Here is a 27,766-nt window from a genome sequence, read left to right on the forward strand (position 1 = left end):
AGGTCAGAACAAAAATTAGATTTAACTTCATTTCCATTTCTTTAAAATTAAGTATTGTTAATATAATTATGCTCCAGTCTTGTATTTAATATCAACTCTCAGTGCATATGGTATTATAACGTAGTATCAACTTTTGGAGGTCTCTAGTGCCCATTTCCAGGGCTTTTGTGGGCCATAGATCAGGCACCTCTCCTTGATTAGCATTTTCGATAGAAAATTTCATAATTGTTCATACTCCACCACAGTTTATGGAAAGGATAATTCTATGTTATTCTGAACATCATATATACTGTACATGAGGTGAAAATCGGTGAGGAAGCCTCCTATGGCTTTTTGACTCCAACTCAAGAATTGAAACTGAGCTTTTCTAAATTGTCCATGATCCATTAAAGATAAAGCTGGACTCTAAAGTAACCATTGGTATAATGGTTTGACTTGCCTGGATGATCATTGTTATGAAATGCCATTTTTTAAAACAAATACTTATTTCAGGCATTTTAAACTTCACTTTATCCCCACTTGCCCCCCATCTCCCATGTGTTTATAAAATATTAGCCTCAGCTCAGATCTGCATCTTAAAAGATCTGACATATAAAAGTATGAATGGCAAAGAAAAATACAGCCCTAGTGATAAAAACCCAGGCCTTCACATCATGACCAGCTCAGATAACATATTGGAATGACTGCCCTTCATGACAATGAAGGACACACTGGTCATTTAGCATAATTTCCTTTCTTTCTCTCTGTTCTCCAGGCTGCTAGAATAGTTGTCACAGGTGGCTTATTGGAACCTATTGCTCTTTCTCTTTCTCTCTCCCTCCCTCCCTCCCTCCCTCCCTCTCTCTCTCCCAAAAGCAATTTGTTTCTTGACACTCATTTACCTGCCCACTGCAATCACATGGCTCACTAAAATCAACATATTCTTCCTCTTTACTGTACATCCCTAAGCCCAGCTTGGTTGGGTTTTGCTCCGAATCCACATCAAACTTCATTTTGGCCATGTTATCAAAAAGTTTTGAAAGATGGCGCTGAACCTGCAAAATGAATCAGGACAGATTGCTCATATTTCAAGGAACACTTAACTTAAATGAGGACTTTAAAAAATTTCAGCTCCAATCCCCTGCTGTCATATTAACTAAGACTACTGTTGTCAGACTTTGAATCAAAGTGAAACACAACTTTACCTTTGCCCATTTTCTTAATTTTCATTTTCAGAGATCTAAATTTTGAAGAATGCCAACAATTATAATTGGCATTTAGCAGCTTATAAAACCAACTCTGCAGTCTTAAAATAACTTGCATTTATGTAGAAAGCATCTCTCCCTCCATATGATAAATATACTTACCGGTACTTGCCATCAACTAAATCTTTCAATTGCCCTTAAAGCATTGCTAGTTTAATATATGGGCCACTAAGATGAAATCTTTGTACAGTTAATCCTGTCCTAGAATCAACAGACTGAACTCCAAGACAACAATGGAAAACCAATACATTTATCCATATTTCATCATACATAATATTTATTTTGATTTTACAACACATTTTTTTTAAATAGGAATAAAAGGCAGAATTCAAAATGCTCTTTCTTCTACCAGAGAGCTTTTTAAGGCATTATTCTTCTCTGAGTTTCTCTCTTCTTCTGATGTATTTAGGCCTGGATCAGATGAAAACACTCTGATGAATCTAAGGTATGGCTGAAAACCATCCTACCTTCCTTCTTCTATCCTTTACTTTTATATATGCAAAAATAATTAGATGCAGAAGGCAACAGTTGCCTGATATTAAAAGCTATTGCCCCCTTGGGTACCACTACGTAAGCACTTCTGATAGCGGTGGGTATGAATGCTTAAATAAATGACTTCAATTCATTTTCCACCCTATTCTTTCTCTACTACAAATTATCTTTTCCAATATATCTTAACAAACTTCTCAATATCTGTAGACAACTGGCACCTGAAAAGTCAGGCATAGTACAAAATGTACAGCAAAATGTGGTATTCTGCAATTTGCTTGGCCCACCTATTCATCTGCAATGTTTGTACATTCAGGGAAACTTCACCTCTTTGCTCTCTCTTGTTACAAACCAACCACGACTTAATGGAGTTTTAGGAAAAGAAAAATACTAGATGTACAGGCTGCCATCTAGTGGGGATTCAAAGATCCAGCATGCTTTGAAAGGGAAGATTTATGGTCAATGTAGCAGAAATGAAAGAACAGGCTCTTCTTACAGCCAGTGTTGAGGAACTGAATTCAGCACATTCTCCAAAATGCCATGTTTATGACTGGGGGGAAAAATGGAAGTGACTTACCAGCTGCGGATTGGTGCCATTTGAAAGAATATCAAGTAAATCAGCAGAAGAAATAAAGTAAAACCTGGGAAAGGCCAATCGTTTGGTGTCTAAATATTCAGACAAAGCTTTTTCACACAAAGACAATCTGACAAAAATCAAACATTAAATAGCATTACTATATGGAATAAAAAGGCAAATATAGCAGTCTAAGTAAACCAGATGTGCTGATACACACTTATCCAATAGCGCCCTCTTCCTAGGCTGAGCATCTTAATACATTCACATCAGTGAAAAAAAAATTTTTTTTATGCACATACATTTGATTTTTAAAAATAAGGTTCCATTACTTTTTCTAAATCAAGAACTACTTTTGAATGGCTTGTGTGCATTGGGAGAAGTATATACAAAAGTTAAACTTGGACAAAGAAAAAGGGAGCCAAGACAAGAACTACAGGTAGTCCTTCACTTGCAATTGGTCTCTTAGCAATTTGAAATTCTGACAACCTAACTGGAGAATACTCACAACACAAATTTGAAGAAAGTGCCCCCCCCACTAGTCAAGATCATATGATGCTGCAAATGGCCATAAAGGTGGCCCAGTTGCTGAGCAACCGAAGTGCAGTCACATGACCACATTTTAAGCTGGTTTTGCCAAAAAGGGACATTTTTTAACAAAAAATGTTTTTTAGCAAAACCCTATCTATAGTGTGCCACTGGTTGGCTTAACAACCGTGGTTTGCTTAACCACCACCACTAAAATGGTTGTGAACTTGGCTTTGTCACATGATCAACATGTTTTATGACCACCGTGAGTTACAACCACGATAAGCAGGCTCCAAAATGGTCGCAATGTGAAGACTACCTGTATATCTACTGTGCTTTAAGTTGAACATTAACTAATTAATTAGGGCTATGGGGATTATTCTTTGTGGTATCAAGAATCATAATAAAGCAGAAAGGTTAAAATGTTGGACTAAGAGCTGGGAAATCCAGGTTCCAATTCATCCTCAGTCATAGATACTCACTAGGTGACTGGGCCCATCACTCTCTCTTAGCCCAATCTCCCACACAGGGTTGTTGTGGGAAATAGGCAGAGGGAGCACTGCCTTGAGGTCCTATAGAAAAAAGTGGGATTTTAAATCCAACAGGCAAACAAATGCTGCCCTTTACAAAATGTTGGAATCGTAGGAGAGGCTCTGGGACACTCATTTAGGGCACTGCAGAGTCCATAGCCACAGGGCATCCATCTCTGTTTATAAATGTGCATATTATAAAAAGAACAGTTCAGCTGACTGAAAGGTTATCTTAAAGCCAGATTTAATCATACATCCCAGAAAAGGAAACTGTGAGTAGGGCCATCCTTTCCTACCTCGAAATAGGGAAGCACACAATTCAGGTATGTGCATCTTAACGCACCTGTTTTGAATATTTTCTAGTTGCTCATATAGCTGTGGCTTCTTAGTTGCCTCTATCACATTTGGGGTTTTCTCAGCATCGTAAGCCAGTTCTTTAAAGTCAACATCAATTCCCTCAAAACGTTTGGAATCCTATAAATGAGAAGACATGAGTCTTACCGATTTCTTGCACCTGTCTCTCAAAGGTGTTTTTTATTATTATACATTCAAATCTTTTGAGCAGTGCCTTATCCCAAATATGCAACAGGATGCAAACCAAGACAAGGAATCCCTCTCCAAACATAACCCAGCAACCTCAGATTTATAGCTACAGAAAACACCATAAATACTAATCTGGAATCTACAAGATAAGCAATGACTATTTATTTAGCGAAGTCTGTGCATCAGCCATTTTATCCTTTGCAAGTGCTATTTCTCCAGAACTCAAGCAACTTTTTTACCATGGTACTGTATATTTGCATCCTTTACTTATGTCATCTTATCCAGCAGAGCTGTCTACATTAAATATTTAAAATCGCTCACATTGCTTCCAGTGTCATGGTTTTCCCTAAAGAATTATAATCCTGGGAATTAAATTGCCTTCCTCAGGTTGGAGCTGCACAGATTTAATAGCACTACAATTCCCAGATTTCTAATAATTGCTCTCTGACAGTTGTGTAGTATTTCCCATAAAAAGGGAATGATGATTTTACCTCAGGAAGTTGTGCCCGGATATCTTCTGACCCAATGAATATGCTTTCTAGGTGAGACCAGCTTCGTTGAACTTCAAACCAGATGGAAATGACTGAGTCTGCCGTAGACAGCTTCCTCTGCCAGGAAGACACTTCCTCTAAGAAAAAAGCAATGTATTTGGATGTCATTAAGTTTTGTAACTGCACCTGGTTGTCTTCAAGTGTCTCAATGAGCTCTTCATCAGATTTCAACAACGGGACATTTGTGCGTGGATGAGGTTCATACTGAAACTCCATGCTAGCCCAGGTCGTTTTCAATTCTTTCACAACTTTCTCCATGCTCATTTCTTTCATGGCTTTGTCAACGATGCTCCGAACTTCATCTTCAAAATTGTGCAGGTTGAGTTTGAGCAGGTCTGCCAAGGTGGTGTCTGCATCCATTGTGAAGTACACGCCTGTGGCTTGCATCAATTGATTCCAATGTCTCTCCCGGATGGCAGGATTTTGCAGTTCTGACACTGCCCTCAAGGAGGTCAGGATGTTTTTCACCCTGTTGTCCAACCCTGAGAATGCATCCCAAGCCCTCATTTCTTTATCCAAGTTCCGAATGCTTTTGGCAAACTTTTTGCATTCCAGTTCCATATTTTCAACATTAATATCAATCCACTTGGTAGCTTCCCATTCATTCATGCTAGAGATCACTATGGAGATCATATCCCAGAGTTCTTTAAGAATGCACATTTCCTTTCGGCACTGCTTGAGCTGCTTGTAGTCTGGAACATTGACTTCAAATAAATCTCCTGATTTATAAATTGAGGTCATGGTAAGTTCCATTTGCTGTAGCTCTGCATGGGATGCATCTAGCATTTCATAAGGGTTTGTTGTATCAAATCTAGGAAGCAGGTTTTAATTAGTTTAATCAGTATTGTGTACTTTTTCCCCTTACAAATGCAATGAAATGCTAAACATTAATGACTAGTGTATACTTAAATGGAAATTAAAGAACACTCTATGGTTTTTCCAACTGTACAGCTAAGAAATATGAACAACTGTCATTTACCTTCCAATTCACACTTTCTTCTGACTTATTTGTTGCACCTGCTCCTACCTTTCATGAGTGTTCATTCAAAACAATTTCAGAACCATCAACTTTGCACCTGGGGAGGGGGGGCGCACTAATAAAAGACAAGTGGCAACAAAACATATTAAATTTCAACCCCAGAAAGCTGTCTATAAAAATTACAGGCTGGATAAGGGAATTTCTTTCAGAATTCTGCATCTTGAAGTAGGATTAACTGTGCAGCAAAATTCAGAGGAAAAAAGTCAGAAGTGTAGCTTTTTAGCAATTAACTGGCCAGGAAATTTCAGGAGAGAGTTGGGTCAAGCTGAGGTGGCAACACCATTTAAGCATATCATACCAGACAAGGAAAAGGCCAAGACCAATGCATCAGAACTGCAAGCATAGCGTAATGGCAAAGAAAAGGTAAGACATCAGCAATACCCATGCCAGGAGCAAAAACACACCATATACCTATCTTTTAATGATAGATATGGAAAGATGCTACAAAAGGTAACTGTTTAAACCTTTCCTTGCTATTTGAGAACACAAGAATTGAGAACACAACATTGAGAACACAAGAATTGCAATAACAGGATACTGATTCCAGTGCAAAGAACAAACCAGATAAAAGGGCTTCCCCTATTCAGATGATTTGATCTCTTTATCTTAGTCACCAGGTAAATATATGCTATCTTCAGTAAAAACCCACAAGACTTCTACTGCTTCACAGCAGTGGTTTGCCCTCACCTGAAAGGTGCCTCTTGGTGAAATCTTTCTCTGAATTTATTCTGCTCTACATCAAATGTAGCACACTTCCTGCGAAGTACGGCCACTTCATTTGCCTGCAAGGGAGCCACCTGCTGTTTCATATTTATGGCCAACTTCTTCACATTGTTCCATTTCTCTGGCAGCTCCTAGAAGCAAAAAAAATAAATAAAATTATGCTGGACGCTAAAAAAAAATATATCAAATATTTTGTTTCTAACAGAGGAACCATGCTGCTTAGGTACTTCGCTAATTATATGTTTTCCTCAATAAATATTGTTTCCCTTCTTTTTTTAATTAAGAAAAATCAACATCTTGCATCCCATTAAGAAGGAAGGGAATAATTTTCCATGGTCTTCATTGCCCATCACTGTCTTCCTCTTTATCCTACTATTCATATTTCCGTTTCATGATCTTAATGCATGTTATTAGATTAGTAACAAGCAAAAAAGATGTTTTAAATAAAATAAATGTGGCATGTTTTAAAATCATTATGTCTACTAAAATTAACTTCAAACTGCCATTTCAACAAAAGAAAAGTAATTACGGGCCTGAAAATCTGGACATGTAGCCCATTTCTATACATTTTTCTCAATTCAGTAGAAATGCTATGCAGTGCAGATATATTAGAAATACAGCATCCATTGGCAATATTTGCTAAGAATTTAAAACACCAGTCCTAACTCAGCTTGTGAGGGACAGGCTGTTTGGGACAGGCTGTTTTATTATTATGAGGCATGCAAATATGTGCATATCACACAGATTGAGATGTCTACTCTACTCCTTCTTTAGAAAGTGTAGAATGATTTACACTGTACCCACTGACATCTCTCATCCTGACACTGATTATACCTTCTTATCTCCATTACTGCTCTTAGGCTCAAGTATTCCAGGACCATTCTCTGGATGAGAATAGTATCCTTAAATCAGTCAGTGAGTTTGTGCTATGTTCACTTATTTGCATCTAGGATTTCACTCACCTCCAGTTGCCTATAGACATCCCCAGGCAATTCTTGCTCATAATTCTTCAATAATTCAATAGTTTGTTTCAAGGGCTCAAACATCTGATCAGTGCTGGACTGTCTATCTTTAACGGCCATCAGTTGACCCATAACTTCCACCAAACCTTCATAATCTCCTTTCTCCAACTTTTTGTTCAAACCTTTCTCAGCAATCTTTGCAAACTCCTCAAGGTCAGACAAACTAAAGGCAGAGCAGAGGAAACAATCACAGAAAAAACAATATGTTGAGAACAATAAATGTGATAACAAAATCTATCATCCTTCAAGCAAATAACTGGAGAAAATGATTACCTTAGCAAAAAAAGAGGACCCAACCTGGCTGCCAAATTATAAGGGCTCCTACTCAGCAAATCACCTGAGCAAAAGAAAAAGGCGGCAATGCAATCCTAAATCTTGGAGGCGGGAGGGTGGGGGTGGGGAGAGAGAGAGAGAGATCATGACATGACAAATGAGCTGTCAATTTCCAAAGCCCAGTTGCCTAACAAGGGCTAGGACAAATAGAGAAGGCAGGTTGCCTACAACATCTTTTCCCTTTTTCTACATTTTTCATCACAACCGTGGGGAAAATATGGAGAAAGAAATGGGTGCAATCCTTGGGTCTCAGAGTAATTGAAAGAAGTGTAGAATTATTGGATTCCAGGTTGCTTTCAACAAGGGTAAGTAAATAAGGTGTATTTTAGTAGCCATTGCTTGTAGGAACATTTGCCCAGGATTACCTGTCCAATGGATTAAGAGAAGTCCAAATTACCATCTTGTTACCTGCTTGTGTATGATTTGAAGTTCTAGAAAGATTGCTGCCATCCCTATTCCTTGGGCCAGGGCAGTGATTCTGAGCATAGGCCCAGCACTGCATCCATCTCTTGGACTGATCCTGGACACTGACTCCAGAGGAGTTGGCACTCTGAGAATCCCTGAAATGTTAATTTAAACTACCCTTTGGAAAAAAAAAATACTTAAAGCCACCAACCTTGAAAATAAACCCCTCATCCTTTTCTACGCTTACACAATAACCAAACACCACAACCAACCCCCCCAAATACACAATATATATCACCAATGCAGCAAATGTACGACCAAATACAGCCATAAGAACGCACACACACAAAAAGAAACACCCATCAAAGCAATCACCCCCTGATAAGAAATGACAGCCATACTGAAAACCACAACGCCAAAAACCACAAAAATCAAAATAAGACAAAGCAAATAATCTATCGCAACCATAATTCTTGCTAGAAACTGGGAGACTATAAATACTAGTCCAGGCCCCAAACCATCTGGGTGACCTTGGTCCAGTCACTTTCTCTCAGCCCTAGGAAGGAGGCAATGCCAAACCACTTCTGAAAAACCTTGTCAAGAAAACTGCAGGGACTTGTCCAGGCAGTCTCTGAGAATTGGACACAAATGAGTGAAAGGGAAAAAAATACAGTATTTATTTTAATTGACATCTTTCCTGATAAAGTAGAAAGGCAGGATTATAAAATAAATAAACTGGAGTGGTAGATAATAGACATGGCCATGAATCTTTTGGGAGACTTATGCCTTCACCAACAGCAGACTGTCTACAGGCAGCAGGCTAGTCCTAAGGGTTGATTGGCCCTGAAATAAATCTGAATTCTGGATTTGTAATGGAGAGGTGGGTCCAGGAGACTTGCTATACCCTTTTAGTAAAGTATGTGAGAACTAGTTTTCTAATGATAAGTATTAAACAATGGCCTCTGTTATGCCATCTAAACCAGTGGTTCTCAACCTATGGGTCGCGACCCCATTTGGGGTCGATCGACCATTTCACGGGGGTCGCTAAGCAAGGTTGTCCGCCATTTTTTTCCCCTTTTCCGGCGGGTGCCTTACCTCCCTTGAGCTGGGCCAGCTGGTGGTCGGCCTGCTCCGTCTCTGCCGCTTGCCAGCTACGCCTCGGCCGGCGCAGGGGGCAGAACCACGCATGTGCGGCGCTCCCGGGCAGGGAAAGTCCTCGACTTATGACCGGTTGGGTAGTCCTCGACTTACGACCGGTTTAGTCCTCGACTTATGACCGGTTTAATCCTTGACTTACGACCGGTTTAGTCCTCGACTTACAACCGGTTGGGGGTCGCGGCATTAAAAAGGTTGAGAACCACTGATCTAAACATAACTTTAAAGCTATACCTGATCCTTTATTTGGCTATCAGCTCAACAGCCCTTAGCCAGGCTAGAGTAGTGGAGTTCCTGCCTCCCATTCAGAGGTAATACATCATGAAATGCCCACTGCTGGAAAGCCACAGCAGGAAATAGTTCTCTCTTTAAACCACATGGACAAAAAAGGACTACACGGCTCTTTTCCCATTCTAAAGAAAGGATAGCAGCTTGATCCTCTTTTTTTGCACTGAAGAAACAGTGTAAATAATTGATTTGACAAAATGAATCTCTTCTACTCAGAGGAAACTGAAAAAAAGATCCCATTTTTAGAAAACATATTTGATACGTTTACTTTTTTTCCCTAAAAGAAATGGACAATTATTTTCAATATTCCTTGGGCTCGTTCTTCTCCACTTTTGAAGAAAGCTGAAATCCAAAACATGTTCAATGTATGTAGTCAATGTTAATGTAGGTAGGACGAAATGCCAGTCAGTCCACAGAACTCCTGAAGTTTCTCATTACTTGAAAAACTATGACACGATCTTCTCTTGGGAATAATCAGGCATTCTCATTTCATATTTTTTTTCTGATGATTTTATGCTCATAATTTGGAAATATAATTAGTGTCCCTCACTTTATCCCAGAATAAACTACAATTACTGCATATTTCCAGCTATATCCCACAAGACCTCACAGAGATTGCTGTACTGTAATCCCTTCAACAAGGATTCAGTCATTGCCATTTGATTATTGTTTGCTGCAACAATTAGTCATGACATTTAAAGCATAACCGTGGGAGTACACAAAAAGAGAAGGGACTTTAAACCAACACTGAAGACATTTAATGGTGATATTGCTTATCCCTTCAGATCATAAAATTATGCATAGGATGAGGCAATTACAAGCAAGAAAAAAAGAAAAAAACAACCAGAGAATCCATCAAGCTAATGCTCTCCAGATCATTAGATTATAGAATAAGATTACAATTTCCATAATCAGACCTAACTTTAGGAAGTGCTCCAACTGGTATAGTTTAGAAAATGTGAGATTCAGTTAAGTGCATAGTAGCCAAAACAAAGTAATTACTGTGATTCTGGAGGTGAAGGGCCTGCAAAGCTGTGACAAACAATGGCTAATCAATCCCAAAGATTGGAACTTCCCTATCTTGATCTAAAGGTAGTTTGTATGCATCCGTTCCAGTCTACTATTCCTGTCTACTGTTTACAGCAACTTGGGAATGCATTCTTTTACATTCTCTTCTTTGAAAAAAGTAATGATCAACTGATACTGCCCTACTTTTCTATTTAACTTTTCAATTTTTACCACTAATAAAAGATTCCCTAGTCTGCACAATCACCCAGTTTCTGATGTTTCTTTAATAAGGCCATATTTAGTACATATTATATTTCCTTCTTTATTTTTGTTAAAATTAAAACCTTTTAATATTTAGAATATTTAGAATCAGCATGCTATCCATGTATTAGGCATTGGTCATGCTAATTAAACAGTTTTCCCCCTTTGGAAAATGTATAATTGTTTCCCTGTAGTTTCTTTTTTCTCATGTATATATCTTTGGAATTGTAGTAACTGTAAATTGCCTGAACTAATTCTTCTCATTATTTGTTAGTGTGGGTATTAATTTTACTAATTGTTCCAATCATATGTGAATTTTAATTCCCCCCAAATAGAAATCACTCCAGCATATAGGCATTTGTTATATGTACAATGCTCACTTAAAAGATCACTGAAGTAAGGTCTCTGAAACTGACTCAAAGCCAAACGTATAAGCACAGATCATTCCATGTGGGAACAGAAGAGTTGATCTAAAGGAATTCAAGGACATTTTGAAAAACAGACACCAAATGAAAAATGGCCATGAATCAAATAAGTCTGATTGAAAACATTACATCTATGATAATTTTACATCAAGTTCTGGAAATATGACATTCAACAGGATCCTTAAGAAGAAAAATACTGTGATTCACAGAACATCAAACTGATTTCTCATGGGTCAAGTTTTTAACACACGCATGAACAAGCAGCTGGTGTTACAACGAAAGGAAATGAGCCAAACTACAAGATATTGGAAATTCTTGGACTTTTTCTTAAGCACCACAATTTTTTTGTACAACTTACATCTACTGGACCTACTTGTTTACTGCCTGAAAAGAGAGGGACGTCACAATGCCAGCTATTTAAAAATTGCATTGATGTACAGTGCAGAAGCTGGAGTGCCACAAAAAAAGAAGCTTTGGGTCTAGATGTTTATCCATTCCTTTTTAACCACATTTTCTACTTAACATAAAAGATCTAAGTGGAGCAAGAAAAGTAGCGGTACCTGTGGGTCACGTGATCCATGAGATGCTGCTTGAACATGAAACTCCATTTTTTAATTATACCCAGAAGAGATGCTTTGAAGGAACGGGCATCCACTTTCATCCAGCTGTCAAGTACACAGACTGGTTCCAGGTGGCTTACTTCTTCATAGACCCTCTCATAGGAGTCTATTTGCTCTCTGAACTGCTGAAGTGTTGGAGGGGTCTCTGGGACCCCTTCTTCTGCATGGACCTCTATCTCCTCTGCGGTGAGAACGTGACCATATAAGAGGAACTGACGTAAGAATTCCTTTCTGTCATCCACATAGAGATAGGAGTAATGGTCCAAGGAGTTGCGATAGTCACCACAAGCTGAGATCATCTTCTGGACACGCCCCATTAAGCTTTGGCGCATGTCAGCAAGGTCAGCCATCTCCTCCATGTCAGCCTGTCAGGAGACAGAAACACAACCCTGAACTAAAGAGAAGAGTGGAGGCATAGACTCACATATAATAGGGGATTATAGCCACCAAGGATCAAACCTGATAATGAGGAAATGTGCAATGATCTGCAAGCCTTGGTACCAGGGAAGAGATCCGGTAGATCTTATTCACAAGACCTTCAACTACATCATAGAAACCATCGCTGGCACCAGCATCCAGAGAAGGGCGAAATAGCATCTCAGGGACAGACAGCTCTAGTTGCACTTTGAAAAGAGAAGCATGGCCTGCCTTGGAATCTGCAGGATAAGAAGGCAGATGTAACTGGTCAGCTGGCAGTTCCTTCCCATCTCTGCAATGGAACACTAACTACCACTTTCCACAGTTTGGCACGCTTCAGATATCTTGGGTTACTATTTTTAGAGTTCTCAGCCAGTCCAACCAAAGGCCATGCTGGCTATAAAATCTAGGAACTGTAGCCTAACACAGATGAAGCAAGCAGCATGTCAGCAGTACAAGGTAAACAGCCTATGGTCCACAAGGCCCATGTAAGTCAGGACTACTTTTATTGTAACAGCTATAGTCTGAATGTTCCTCCTCTTTCACTTTATCTTCATGGAAACTAGGATGAGGCTTGTCTGAGATGTTTTTCAAGCTAGTTTCTTGACCCATGCTGAAGGCCCACTTATCTGACCATTGCTTTAGTAGCAGCTTTTTATCCTATTCTTCAAGGTCATTTCTCTATGTCCTCTACACTGCATTAAATGAATAGACATAGACATCAGCATAATTTTGTGGGGGGAAAATCATACCTTTGACTTTAAACTCTTATTTTTAATCCCAGCAAAATAAATACAGATACAAAGGGGAGAAATCTTGTTTTCACAGCCCAGATCTCTTGTAATCTTAATTCTGCACACTGCATCCAGATTAGAACATGAAGATCCAACGTTCTCTCCACCTCCACCTCCACCACCACCACCTCTATGTTCACAATAGATACAATAATGAAATTACCACCCTTAAAATAAATGAGAAAGGAGTCTGGTCTAGAAGGACAAGTTCACCTGTATTTTCCAAAAGGTATTTAAGTGAACATTCAATGACATTAAAGAATCCATCCAAAATGATCTCATCTATATGCTCCAGATAAGCTTTCCATACATCAGAAGATGGATCTGCTTCAAAGAGTCTTAAATTTTCCTATGTATAAAGAAATCATAATCAAAAGACATGCTTTGAACTTGTCTCAGTACTAATTAGAAAGGTAGAAACAGCACTACCTAATATTCCCTTTTACTTTTTTCAATATATTTCTTACAAATACTGCTTGGGGGAATCATACATTCTGATGTGACTGTAGGTGTCACATGTCCTATGGAGTCTGCAAGTGCGACATTTAGTGGCCTGAAAAAATGTTTGAGGATGTGCTTGAGGTTTGTGTTTGAGGTTTGCATAAAGCAGTGGTGGCGAACCTACGGCACTCGGAGCCCTCTCTGTGGGCACACATGCCATTGCCCCAGCCTCACCTCCCTCTGCGACCCCCTCACCAGCAGCCCCCCTGGAGGAGAGTCGCCCCCGAGCCTGGCCCACACGGAGCAGCGCAGCCAAGAACATGGCAGCCAGGCAGCGTAGACAAGACTCTGCCCTCACACCCCATTGCGCACAGTTGATGCTGCGGGGCGTGGGCAGAAGGTGTGGCCGCCATGGCGCTGCTGGGCAGCCTGGACGATATGTGGCAGGCCCTGGAGGCAGTGAGAGCCCTGCAGGCAGGCAGGGCGGGGGACAGGGTAGGGCTGGAGTGGGGGTGGGGCAGGGAATGGAGCAGAGGTGGGGCCAGTTTTTGGGCACTCGGTCTCTAAAAGGTTCGCCATCACTGGCATAAAGGAAACAATAGTAATCATTAGTACAGATCGTCACTAACTGTGCCTGATACAAGTACTCAAATATTTCAGTATATTCACCCATCACTTGCTGCCTAATCTTTTTACCTGAATATGCTAAGTGGATCCCAGATCTTCTCCCTATGAATCTTTTGACATCATGCAACCACCATCTTTCCAGAACTTCTACTGGCTATCCTTTGAAAATCTAGTTCAATTTTATTTAGAATTTCATTATGTTCCAAGCATTAAAGGCACCAATATATAACTGGATGTTTCTGAGAAGGGGATTTTAAGGGGATTTGACCATTGTTCTCCTAATTGATTCTGTGGATTATGCTGGTCTTTGATCATAATAAAGATTCGATTTGAGTTGATTCTATGGCATAATCATATTTAACAATAGTGCAGAAAAATGCTTTTGTTTTATGTTTGGCTCAAAAAGGGAATAATATTTTAGATCTGGTTATTAGTACCGTAATAATGCCTTAAAAACTTTTGAGGGGAGATAGAAAGAATAATGTTGTCTAAAACCTATCTTAAAGGAGTATAATTTACAATATTTTTAATTGATCTTTTCCCAAATTGGACCTAGTGTTTTGGCAATTTTGGCAACACCTACAGTTCTGAATATAATTGAAGAAGTATTTGGGTCGCTAAACCAACAATCAACTGACAATTGAGGAATCTTACTAAGATAATTTTTGACAAATTACAAGAAATATAGAATAAAGAATTGGAAACAGATAACTTATAAAATAATAAAATTTAACGTCAGTCTTGGGTTATAAAGAATATTAAATATGTTTTTCATTGTCTTAAGATGAGACTAATTCATCAAAAAGATTTTGTATTAAAAAAGGGGGTAAATACAAGACGTATTTACCAGATACCTCAGTAGATGTTCAGAAAGGGGTGCTCCCCCCCTTCATTCTGAGTAGCATGAGTTTTTGTTGTCTCTTCTAGATTTATATTTTTAGTAGTTTTTTTGTACTTCAGTATTTTGTTTTGTTGTGAATATATGCAATAAAATCAATCTATACAGAATAATGAAACATCTATACAAGATACAATATCAGAATCTTTCTATTTAATTAGAGACATCTTCATTTGTAGGTGTGGTTTATATCCCAACCTGCTCTAAATGCAAACAGGCATATATGATGAAAGCAGCTACCAATTTCTGACCTGGCACTCCTCATGTAACGTTAATATATATGCATATTAAAGTGAGAGCATGGATGAGACATTTCATATGTATAATTATTTAATACTTTTAGTCATGGGAACAAAATACTTGCAGATGACTCTTCCTAACAGATTAGTTATGTCCATATACGCATGCCATACCTTAATTAGAAAATGGATCTTATGGCCTGAATCTGTAACGAGTTGATAGTGTTTGTTCAGTCGTTCTTGCTGATTATCCAAGTATAGCAGAGATTCTTTTTTCCCATCTTTTCTTTCAAAAACTGGAAAGACCCAAGATTTCATAATATTCTGAATTTCCTCAATGTTGTTTTTGGTTTTCTGGATCATTTGCTCAAGGTTTCGAACACTGTTAACCATGTGTGAAATACAATCCCAAAGGCCTTCCAATAAAAGCAACAATGGAGAACATTTTAAGAAGCTAACAATGACAAGTCATCCAATCTATAAAACTGAGGGGGGAAATCATTTCTTGCTGTGCTCTTACTGAAAGGCCAGATGGCGTTCCCTTTGGAAACAAATGAATTGAGAGAAAATGTTACAGAACATGAGCTGTTTTCCTTCACAAATATAGCCTTTGCATGAGTACAGTATAATTTTGCCAAAGCAAAAATAATCTAGCACAGAAGGCCTAAAACACAATTCTCATTATTATACAATCTTCAACATTTAATGTCAATTACCATTACTTTTTCTTTATTTTTTGGAAGAGAATCTCAGCCATCTATTCCATTCCAGCTACTCAGAATTGAATCAGCACCAGCATGACTTCCCATCCTCCAAATGTCTATGGAGATTCTCAGTCATCCAGGTCATAATTGTCCCAAAGATGCTTTTTCATGAGGCAACTGGACTTTCTTGTTTTTTCTTTGAAGACGTTTCACCTCTCATCCAAGAAGCACCATCCAGTCAGAGCTGAAGAAGCTTCTTGGATGAGAAACGTCTTCAAAGAAAAACAAGAAAGTCCAGTTGCCTCATGAAAAAGCATCTTTGGGCCATCCTCCAAATATTTTTTCATTATTTCTTCTCTTTTTACCCTCATAGGTTCTCCTCAAATGCCAAAGAGCCATGTTCCCTGACTATTAAAAGTAAAAAAATAAACGCCCAACATTCAAGCTAAGTTCAACCTTTGTACTGGGTTGAAATGTACATAGCACTATAGACACCAGATGATTACAGTGCACAGAGGACACCAGGAATAAGAAAGAACACGGTATTTTTTCACCCAATTTGGTAACATCCACATTCATCTGCAGAGGAGAAAATGTGAGCAAGGAGAGCTTTCTGAAGAAGACCCAGCTTGGCTGAAAGATCAGAAATGACTTTATTTTTACTACATGGACTCTACCAGCAGAGCTTACCTTTTGTTTTCCAATTTAATGTTTCTTCTGCTTCTTTCAGCTGAATATCAATTTCACGCAGTTGACTTTGTATGAGTGGATATTCCACCTCTAGGACAGTGCACAATATTTTGTTGTACCAAGTAACCATTAAATCCAAGTTGGCCACTAATTGCCTGAAGGATTCCCTAGAAGAATATATTTCTGCTGCTGTTTCTGGGATATTCCCAATCTGATCTTCTCCAAGATAGCTCACTTCTCTTAGAACGGACACCAGCTAGAAAATCACAAAGTAAAATAAAGCTTTGAAACATTTTCATTGGTATTCTTTTTTTCCTATTAAAATGTTGTGTTTCTTCTCTTCTCTCTCTGCAGATTTAGAGATTCAATTATAGACCTTCCTGAATAACCAAATAGGAATACAGGGAGAAGGTTTCCTTTTCAACTCAAAAATATTAATTAGAGGGTACCTTTTGGATTGTCATCTCACCAATATGAGATACTGTATTTCTAACATTCAACCATATTTCTACATATGGCAACTCCAGTTTTAATCTCACAAATGTTTATATAAATTACTAGGAAATAGGGAGAGCATTGCTTTTATAATCAAATTCATAAAAATTTATCAGTTAATCCTATAGCGGTTAACAGAAACTACATTGAAAAAGCAACATGCTTCTGAATATCAACTGGGCACAAGTGATAGATTTAAACAAAATTATCTTCTTTCTCTTTCTGCTTGGAGATTCTTATATGCATATGATTGATCTGTGACTATAGGCAGAAAATTATGTTGGGCTTTTGTTTTAATTCAGCATATTTTCTGTTGGATAAAATGTTTAATTTTGGATTATGTGAACTACATTCGAGCTCCACTGAATGGCACTGTGCAAATCATGATGTTGCTATTCTGTAGGATTTTTTTTTTTTAGCCGTGTAAATCTCTATCTCCTTGAGCAGTAGCAGAGATTGAGCCATACTTGGCTCCAAGCATTAGAACATTTCTCACTTTGTAAAACTGCACCTGTTTCTGCCAAAAAGAAGAGGGAGAAGTCTTCCGGAAGATCAACATTCTTTCATCTTACCTGAGGGTCAAAATTGACTGTAATCAGTTTACTCTCTGAATCTCGTTGGATAAGTGGTTGAGTGAGATTATACTGAACTTTCACAGAGACAGTCTGGAACCATTCCTCATACAGCTTCTCTTGATATCTGCCAGAAGACCAAGCAATCATGTCAACATTTCCATGCACTGTCAACAGTGTAATTGGAAGAGATTTCCTGGCTATGTTGCAAGCAAATCTGAAGTGAAACAATTGTAGGTGGAAGTTCTTGCCCCTCTGTCCCTACTGTCTGGAAAACTACTTGGTTTCTTCCTATAAAGTCATTTCTCCACATAACCACCGCTCTTAGAAGATTCCAACGTTGCTGCTCAATCAACTTTCAGATATTTTTCACTTACAACATACGAACACGATCCAATTTGCAAAGTGAATCACAAGAAACCTGGCTTCAAAACAGTAACTGTGAGAGGGACCTTGGAGTCCTAGTGGATGATCACTTAAACATGACCCAGCAGAGTGTGGCAGCAGCCAAAAATGCTAATACAATCCTTGGTTGTATAAACAAAGGCCATAGAATCAAAATCACATGAAGTATTTATACCACTTTATAAAATCTTAGTAAGACCACATCTTTGAATACTGCACCCAGTTTTGGTCACCATACAACAAAAAAGATGTTGAGATTTTGGAAAAAGTGCAGAGAAAAGCAACTAAAATGATTAAAGGCATGGAGACTAAAACATATGAAGAAAGGTTGCAGGATTTAGATTTGGCTAGTCTAGAGAAAAGGAGTAGGGGTGACATGATAGCAATATTCCAGTATTTGAGGGGCTGCCACAAAGAAGAGGGGGTCAACTTATTTTCCAAAGCACCAAAGGGCAGGACAAGAAACAACAGACAGAAACTAATAAGGGATAGAAGCAACTTGGAATTAAGGAGAAACTTCCAAACAGTGAGGAGAATTAATCAGTGGAACAGCTTGTCTTCAGAAGTTGCGGGTGCTTCATCACTGGTGGTTTTTAAGAAGAGACTAGACAGTCACTTGTCTAAAATGATATAGGGTTTCCTGTTTGAGCAGGGGGCTGGAGTAGAAGACCTCCAAGATCCCTTCCAGCTCTATTGTATTCTACATTCTATTCTAGATAAAGCAGTCATATGAGTTATGTTTATCTAAGATATGTAAATTAAAATCTGGAGATGTAATAGGGCTTCAAAAATCTGTAAGCCCAAATTCTGTTTAAAAAAGACGGGATCATATCTAAAAGAATCTGGGAAAGTGGCACTCAAGTCTGGAACAGAGAATGAAGCCCACTCAGAATGAAATCTACTCAGTAGTGCAAACGTAGTAGTGCAAAGTCAAAATGTTAGTCTATGAAGTGCCAGATAGGAAAGAATATGTCTTTAAGAGCAAAACATGTATCCATAAGTGAACCCTTACAAATATCTATTTTGAGACTAGAAAAGGTGGTATTGCGTAGAGCAGAAAAGTATTTAATTTGTAGTAAATTACACGCTGTAATAAATATTATACTGGCTGTTGTTTATATCCTATGACCATAAGTAATCCAGCTTCAACATGAACGGTGTAACTTAGCCTTGGTTATCTCCAGATGTTGCTCTAGGCTCTGATTTGGCCAATTCACTTTGCCTGCTGTTTAACAATTATATTGGGTATGCTTCCTGAGTCTTTATAATTAACTTTAAGTCTTCTGTGGGCTTCCTTATAGCATCAACATTGTTGATTTCACCCATATTCTAAATTGTGCCTGTGTTTACTTACACTGCATTCAATCATGCTAATTTTGAGCACAAAATCCTTTGATAATATATAGTTAATTGGTAATATAGTTAGGTCTGGAGACTTGAAATGCGTGCTTAATATTTCACCAAAGTGGATTTGTCTAGATTTTACATCACAAGTGAAGTTCAAAAAAAAAATTAGGGAATTCATTATTCCAGCTAAATTTAGCTTAGTCTCCTAAATACCTTTACGTACAGTATATACTACCAGTTATGTAACCACAACCCCAGGATAACACCCCAAATTGTATACAAAATGGGTTTGAATAATTCTTAAATTCCTCATCCCCAAAATCCAAATTTTCAGTAACTGACATTATAAAGCACTCCCACATTTAAAGAGGAAAGCCTCCATATTTTCGATTATTGTAAAATAGTTTTAGGCATGAGGATCTCATTTTCATAATAAGCATCAAATATTTGCACATAAAAGTCTACTCCTTGTGAGAAATACAATATAGCAAATAGCATTTAGAAATAACAACCAACATCTTAAATAGCTAAACTGTATTATTTACAATAGCTTAATGCTGAATGTGGTGAGAGAGTAATCATATAGGAGCTGCTCTAATAATATAGAAAGTGATCATGCTATGCATGACTGAATATAGCTATATAGCCCCCCTCAAAAAAAAGTCTTGGTAGAAAATAGTTAAAATGGGGAAATTATGACAATTAAATGAACTGGAGAGAAAATAGTAATGTTATTTGTACTATGAGACAATATTTTGGACATTATCATAATTTCTCCTCCCCTTCCCCTTTATTTGTTAATAAAGGAGAATATTTGTAGCTCGGGGTTAAAATGAGGGGTCCTTAGTGATCTCTGAGCTTGTTTTCTTGCAGACATTTCATTACCCAAACTGGGTAGCATCATCAGTGCTTTTATTTATTCCTCCCAGAGGACCTTTAATAACATATAACCATGTTGATATCACATTGTATACAAAACATTTCTAAAACACTGAATTTAGTTAATTAAGCAACTAAGAAAAAAATATTTGGATAAAATTAACCCCAACGCCCCTATTAGTTACATATTGCATCAAACCAATAAAAATAATTTAGCAAAGGCAAATCTACCAGTATTCTTACAATATGTTCTAATGAGGCACGTTTACCTTTCTAATAACTGGATCAAATCTTCATACTTCTGCACCATTTTTTTGCCTTCCGCAGAATCCAAGGAACTATAAATAAAATGCATCAAATACTGGATAATTTGAGTGAAATTATATGATGGTCAATATTTTAAATAACTTTTAAAATAGTCAGATTATGTTCCACAATCAGTGGAACAACTTGCCTCCAAAAATTTGGAATGCTCCAACCCTGGAAATTTTTAAGAACAGATTGAATAATCCTTTATCTGAAATGGTATAGAGCAAGGGTAGGCAACCTTGGCTCTTTTATGACTGGTGGACTTCAACTCCCAGAATTTCTGAGCCAGCATGGCTCAGCATGGCTCTCCCTTTCCCTTCAGCGTGGCTGGCTTAGGAATTCTGGGAGTTGAAGTCCACCAGTTTTAAAAGAACCAAGGTTACCTACTCCTGGTATAGAGTTTCTTGCCTGAGCAGGGGGATTGTACTAGAAGACTTCCAAAGTCCCTTCCAACTCTGTTATTCTTTTGTTACTTTTTAGATACTGTTTACATGTAGATGTGATACATTTGGAATATATACACTCTCACAGACACAACTTTCCTATGACGTATTTTTCTGCCTGAGAGCTGAGTTACACATATTAATCATGGCTTACTCTTCCAAAGAATTTGTTTCTTTTTCAAACTGTCCTCATAAGTCCATCCATATCAATGATTACAGAGATATATATAATACTCTTCAATAGTGCTATCTTTTCTTTCTGGTACTATAGAATAAGAACCCATCTGAAATAACCCTATTTATGTATCTATCCATTTCATAAAAATTGACTCCCGGTGTAAAGTTTTATGTGTGTGTGTGTGTGTGTGTGTATGTGTACACATACACATATACATATGAATAAATTTAAATTAAAATTTATATATAATTAAAATTAAAACGTATATATAATTTTTTGTTACATCTTTCTTTCTTCAAAAGATGTAACAAAAAGGGAGAGAAAAATGTTCTACACTCGAATATAGAGGTGGGGTCTTCATTAGCCATTTGATTTTCTCAACAATCCACCAGCCACGAAAGCCTGACAGAAACCTGTGATTCTGTTTTAACAACGTGTTGTTGTTATTATTTTTGTTGGTTTCTCCAGTTCACACCAACATTGTTCTTGTTCTGTTTTATTTGGGGGAGAGGAGTTATCCTACTGGAAGACAAACAGATGGATCAAGTCTCAAACCTTTTAGATAATCATTTTCCAAGGTTCCATCAAGTTGGAAAGAATAAAAAGTGTAGACTAGGCCAAAAGCCCTTTTTCAAACTTATTTTGTAATATCAGATAATATCATTCTTTCAATTTTAACATTCATGCAGAACACTGATACAGAAAGTTTGATAAAATAAATCCTTTTCTTTAGAATAAGGATACTCACCAGTAACTGAGGTGCCTAAAATTACTAAATGGTTTTTGGATCCGCTGTTTTAGTTCCTGAGCCCACTGAACTCCTCCAGCCACCAAAGGCATATTTTTATGCACTGGTGAATTCCCTGAGAAACAAAATTCAGTCTGAAACTCAAAATACACCAAGTTTATTCTAAGTAGGCTTAATATTAATAATACAATACTAATACTAATATCATACCTATTGCCTTCTCTGTGGGAGCTCCCACCCTGTGGAACGAACTCCCCCCAGAGATCCGGATTATTCCGGATCTCCCCTCCTTCCGCCGTGCCCTCAAGACATGGCTTTTCCATCAAGCGGGATTGGCCTAGGGGGGGATTTTATAGGGATTTTAAAGGGATTTTATAATATTAAACTTAATACAGGTTATTTAATATATATTTTAATTTGGCTTTTAGAGATATTTATTGTATTGTACTGTTTTTATTTACCTGTAAGCCGCCCTGAGTCCCTCGGGAGAAGGGCGGGGTATAAATGGGATTAAATAAAATAAATAAATAAATAAATAAATAAAATACTAAAAAGAATCATAACTTCCAACAAAAAATTCAGAGTCAGGGAAAATGCTGTCCCTGATTAAATTCATGATATAGACACATTCCCTGGCATCATCCAATTCATTACAGGGATCAGTTTTCCAAAAATGTTAATTGTCAACTGAAGTCATAAAAAAAACCCTGATATTATAACACCTGAAAAGGTATTTTCCCCACCAAAAATGAATTCCAACTGATCATACTAATATTTAACTCTATACTTCTCTAGTAATTTACAATTTAAAAAAAAAAAAGCAGCAGCCCTTACTCCTAAAACAAAATACAACTGGGAATCAGCATTAAATGAAGCCCAGTTGAATAACCAAATATTGGGATAACACATAGTGTACTGTTATTTTTACATCATCCTCACTTTGTGTAGCTGTTTGTTACATCTTTAATCTACTTATAATGACAATTATGTAAGATAATTGATCCTTATGGCAATTTTAAAAAAATGAAACTGCTTAGACCAATTTACACGAACACTTTCTGTTAACTGAGAATTAAGACTTTTTAAAGTTATCAACATGTACCTATGTCTGTCTCCTCCTCAATACGTTTCAGGTAGATCAATTTAGCATCATCAAGGTCTTTGTCAAACATTGTGATGAGAACATTATATTTATCATAGGCTTCTGCTGCTATCATTGGTCGATCCAGGAGGCTTCCAAAAATGTCTATCAGCTATCACACAGGGGAAAAAAGGGGGGGGATTGTACAGCCCTGTAATCATCATTTACATTAAGAATCCTTGTCATTGCTCACATGTTTTCTTTAATGACCTAGCTATCAAAATGAATACAATTGTAATTATTTCAGTGCTGTAGTCCACACTGATATTGAAGTATGCATTTATTGAAATACAACAATCCATAAACTAGTATCTCATCTGAGCATTTTTCATTATTTAAAAATAACTAGGGCACATTTGCTGTGTTCTGCAGTAGCTCAGTATAACAACTTGCAAACCTTGAATGCATGTTCCACACTGGCTGCATCATCAAAGGCTTGGCCAAAGAGAGACCCCAACCGTCGATCAATATCTTCCATTTTGCTCTTAAAGTCACACACATCATTCTCAAACTCCTAAAGGAACCAAATAAATATTTTTATGAATAAACGCCATTTCTTATTGAGCAGGCTTTTTAATACCAGATATTTTTTCTTTATATATGACCCCAAAGTCCTCTTTAGCAAAGGTACAGAGCTTCTACTCTCCTAGAGTCCAAAATCACCTACCGTATTAGTCACATCCAGACAGTCATACGTCCGATCTGAAAATACTTTATACATTTCCTGGAATTCTTCATGCATACTCAAGACTTGCTGACTCAGAGATTTGCCTTTTATGCCACTAAATTCCAGTTTCTCCAGTTTCTCTATATCCAGAACTGTCATCAGAAGATCCTACAGAAATCAACAATTCACAGTTTATATCCTTGACATTTAGGTCGGCTTTTGCACTTTAACAATATTACATACTGATTATCCAGCTAAAAAAAGAAAAAGGAAAAAAAACCCAAAACTTTTTTCAGATAATTTATTTCTCATCCCTAATGTATCACATAGTTTTCTGAGGAAAATAATTTCTATTTATCAATTTATAGACAGACTCATTGACAGAGAGAGGAAGACAGCATAAGTCACAAGTGCTATTTGCTGTCAGTGATGATATACAACCATATTGATCAAGGACTTTTTAAAAAGTATTACTACTGGATCTTATTCTAAGGCTTATTCTAGCCATGAGCCATTTCATGAATCAAAACAAAAATATATGGAACAGAAGTCCTCTAATTTTTTGCCTTTCTCTTTAATAGCTCTCCACCCTTTCCTGCAATTTCCATGGGATCTTGTCTCTGCAGGAAACAAATACAATACAAAAATAAAAATTATAGTAAATAAATAAATGCCACGAATATTTTACAAGAACGTTAGAACACTGCTAATAAGGTCAAATTTTCTCAGAATCAAACAGGCAGGTCCAACTCTAAATATGGGTTTTTATACATGTTCTATTGTTTGTTTCCTCTGCCTCTAATAGTTTGATATGATAGTAGATATGTTATTTCACTTTATTGGGCAGATTTTGCCAAGAGGTAGGAATTCATTATAAAAACTTCCTACAGGTGCATCGTATTGGGACTCAATGACTAAACATAAGTCCTAAATATATAAAGTACTACATAAACATAAGTATTATAGACTAAAACTAAGTAGCAATAGCAATGTTGACTCTACAGGCTATAAAATCTATGCATTAAGTATATTTATTGTATGTGCTTGCAAAGTGTATTTGCACATAATGGAGCTTTTAATACGTTGATCTAAAAGGCACCAGTTGGGGGAACTATTATTCTCCTAAAATCCCACAGTGTTCTTTCTACCTCATCATCTCAAATTTTGAATAGCAAAATTTCTTCCCAGATGGATCAGAAAAGGTAATAGAAGTGCCTAGATCTGTAATGGACTACTAGACAAGGGCCAATAAGCCTAATTTCAGACAAGTAACCGCTGCTTGTAAGAAGAGGAGTAGGGGGTGGACAACCAATTAAAAACAGACTTACATTCTAATAAGTAAGAATATGGTGGAGATCTTACATTAAGCAGAAACCCTTATTGGACAACTATTGTGATATAATTTGCAGTAGCTTTTTTCAATATTATATTCAATTTTGAATACAAAGCTAAATAATCTAATTCCTATCAACACTGACATTTTAAATCAACATTAATACTGATATAATACCTCCTTTTTGTATTTTTAATGTTTTTTTAAAATATTTTTAATATTTTTAAGTATGTTTCACAACAATATTGTAAGTCTATTAATATTTTTTTTTAAAAAAATGATGCTTGCATTCTCCTTAGAGAATCAGGCTACCATTGCCACATTTTTTTTACCATCCGGACTATCAAATGCAGCTCCTCTAAAAATTACCTATACGTTTTTAACACCCAAAGTAGATTAGCACACTGTTTTGTAAATGGGCTCTGTCATGAAACATGTATATCACAGAACATAAATTCTTCCTCTGTTTGTATCCATTTCACTATATCAGCAGGTGCACAAACACAATAGCTTACTGCCTAGCAGTAAAAATTAGTAAATTATTATTAGAAAACATTGTAATTTTAAAAAGAAATAGATGATTCCTGTGTTCTTTGCGAGGCTAATTAAAGAGATATACAAAATCCTGCAACTTCCAATTAATGTTACTTAGTATTTTTGTCTGGAGTTAGTACTTTAAGAAAACATTCCAGGTGAGGCTTTTTTTTAAGAAATGGGCTGGCACAAATACTTGATGTTATAATTAGAGATGACCTTGATGGAGATATGCAAGCTCTGTTACCAAGGCAACAAGGAGTAAAACATGTTTGAAGACTGTCCAGATAACTTTGGGAAGTGGTTCCCCTCCTCCTTCCTATAACCAGTGAATCAGGGAGAAGGGCTGAAAATGACCCACATCCACTCAAAAGCACCTCACACTATGTTAGCATCTCCTTATCTCCAATGTATATTTTCCTGGGGTTGTGAAACTACTATATGACCCCAGGAAAATATTCAACTTGTTTAAGGATCCCCCAGTCTATCAAAACTTGTGGTATTTTGATGCATTCAAAAGGAACCCAATGAACAGTTGACCAGTGAAGGGGGAAGCGGCAACAGCAGGAGAAAGCCAGAAACAAGCCAGCAATCTTCGCCATGGAAGTATTGCTGACTTCTATCAGTCCAACTCCTTTTGGACACAGAATTATTTTTCAGAAGAGGGTTAAATCCATATTCAAAAGGCATCCAAGCAACAGATAACCAGTGGAAGAGAAGGTTTACACAGTGAAACATCGGAGAATCAGCATACTCTCACCTCCTTCACCATGTAAATCTTCCCAATCAAGTCTTAACTGAACTTATCCTTTTTTTAAAGTCATGTTTCTAAGTCAGATTTTAGCTTGGGGATATGACAACTATAAGGGGGAAATCTGGTTTGAGCTTCCCTGCTGCTCAAAGCAGAATAATCCTGAAGGTCATACCCAAAGACCCTGGCGGGAGGGAACATCACTGAACCACTCTAAACGACAACAGACAGTTGGGGGGTCAAGATTGTTCCATAGTCAGATACAAGTGGGGAAAGGGTTTAAATCCACAGTTTAAGCCATTAAAGCCAAGAATCAAGAAAAAAATATATGGGAAATGGGTTGCAAGAAAGGGTGACAATAAAATGCATTGCTTCTGTACAGTATAGATTATTCATTGTTTTACTTTTCACAGCAAAGAACTTACATGCACTACGTGAAGCCTCTCTAGGAAATTATTCAGTTTTGCAAAAACCATTACAGAAGGAAAATCCCATTGCTTTACTTCTTGACCTGGCTGAAAATAATTGCTAAGATTTTCTCTTCTTTCTTCAAAAATTTGTTTAAAGTAATCAACAACATTAAAAGCTTTCTGAACTGTATTCAGACTTTCTTCTGCTTCTCCTTTAAGTATATCTTCTGGACTAAGGAAATTCTTGGCCTGGTTGGGCAGAACAAAGAAATGAATTAAACATTTGTAAGTTTTACATGGAACAATCATAGTAAAAGATGTGTTGTTTTGCTTTGATTCTTAAATTGGCCACTCAGTAGTGAACTGAAATTAGCAAAATCGAAATTCAGTAGATTTGGACACAGATGTGTTAGGTGTATAACAACAAATGCATACCTAAGCTCCTTATATACCAATCAAAAAGTATTGCATATATGTTCCATTTCTTCCCTTTTAATTGATTTTATATTTGATAAGAAAAGAAATTAAAACAGCAGTGGGAAAAGAGAAGGAGGCTAAAATTTCACATGAAATTCCAAGAACGAAGGAGACTGAATGCACAATAACAACTTCCTGCCAGCAGCATCCTAAGTTCTTAAACCATTCTATTTAATGAACCATAATTATGCTATCAGTGTTGTGAACATGAGGTGCAAAGAATCTCTTAGCAATGTGATTGCAACAGGGAGAGATGCACCACTGATTTCAGGGGCCAAATAGGTAGCCGAACTTTAAATCTCACAACTCTTCTTGATGTGACAAGTGGCAAGAATCAACTATTTCAGATGTGCTGGCAAAATAGGTTTATCCTGAAAAGATTCTGCAGACGGTCTCATGTCTCACAGACCTGGTATATAATGTGTGTGGGGGTCCTCCGGGGTTCATGGATCCTGCTCAAAACAGGTGGCCATCGTGGCTAGGAGGGCTTTTGCGCTAACTACGCCCTTTCCTAGATATGGAGGCTTTT

At 37.3% G+C, this 27,766-nt stretch overlaps 1 protein-coding gene across 1 annotated transcript in view; it reads right to left on the bottom strand.

The window, feature by feature from the left end:
- Positions 1–27,766, bottom strand: part of LOC107293618 (dynein heavy chain 9, axonemal) — an 80,332-nt gene that overhangs the window by 42,711 nt on the left and 9,855 nt on the right. Inside the window, exons 5-22 of the mRNA XM_015822772.1 lie at positions 26,776–27,009; positions 23,733–23,900; positions 23,463–23,579; positions 23,027–23,177; positions 21,925–22,039; positions 20,516–20,584; positions 17,616–17,742; positions 16,549–16,804; positions 15,329–15,570; positions 13,163–13,298; positions 12,198–12,394; positions 11,679–12,103; positions 7,184–7,406; positions 6,186–6,352; positions 4,400–5,270; positions 3,709–3,839; positions 2,311–2,437; positions 882–1,034 (exon numbers count right to left, since the gene is read on the bottom strand). Coding sequence (XP_015678258.1) covers positions 882–1,034; positions 2,311–2,437; positions 3,709–3,839; positions 4,400–5,270; positions 6,186–6,352; positions 7,184–7,406; positions 11,679–12,103; positions 12,198–12,394; positions 13,163–13,298; positions 15,329–15,570; positions 16,549–16,804; positions 17,616–17,742; positions 20,516–20,584; positions 21,925–22,039; positions 23,027–23,177; positions 23,463–23,579; positions 23,733–23,900; positions 26,776–27,009 — 3,909 coding nt within the window. The remainder of the gene's footprint in view (positions 1–881; positions 1,035–2,310; positions 2,438–3,708; positions 3,840–4,399; positions 5,271–6,185; positions 6,353–7,183; positions 7,407–11,678; positions 12,104–12,197; positions 12,395–13,162; positions 13,299–15,328; positions 15,571–16,548; positions 16,805–17,615; positions 17,743–20,515; positions 20,585–21,924; positions 22,040–23,026; positions 23,178–23,462; positions 23,580–23,732; positions 23,901–26,775; positions 27,010–27,766) is intronic.

This window comes from Protobothrops mucrosquamatus, unplaced genomic scaffold (assembly GCF_001527695.2).
Source record: "Protobothrops mucrosquamatus isolate PMUCROS unplaced genomic scaffold, P.Mucros_1.0 scaffold1675, whole genome shotgun sequence".
Lineage (NCBI taxonomy): Eukaryota > Metazoa > Chordata > Lepidosauria > Squamata > Viperidae > Protobothrops > Protobothrops mucrosquamatus.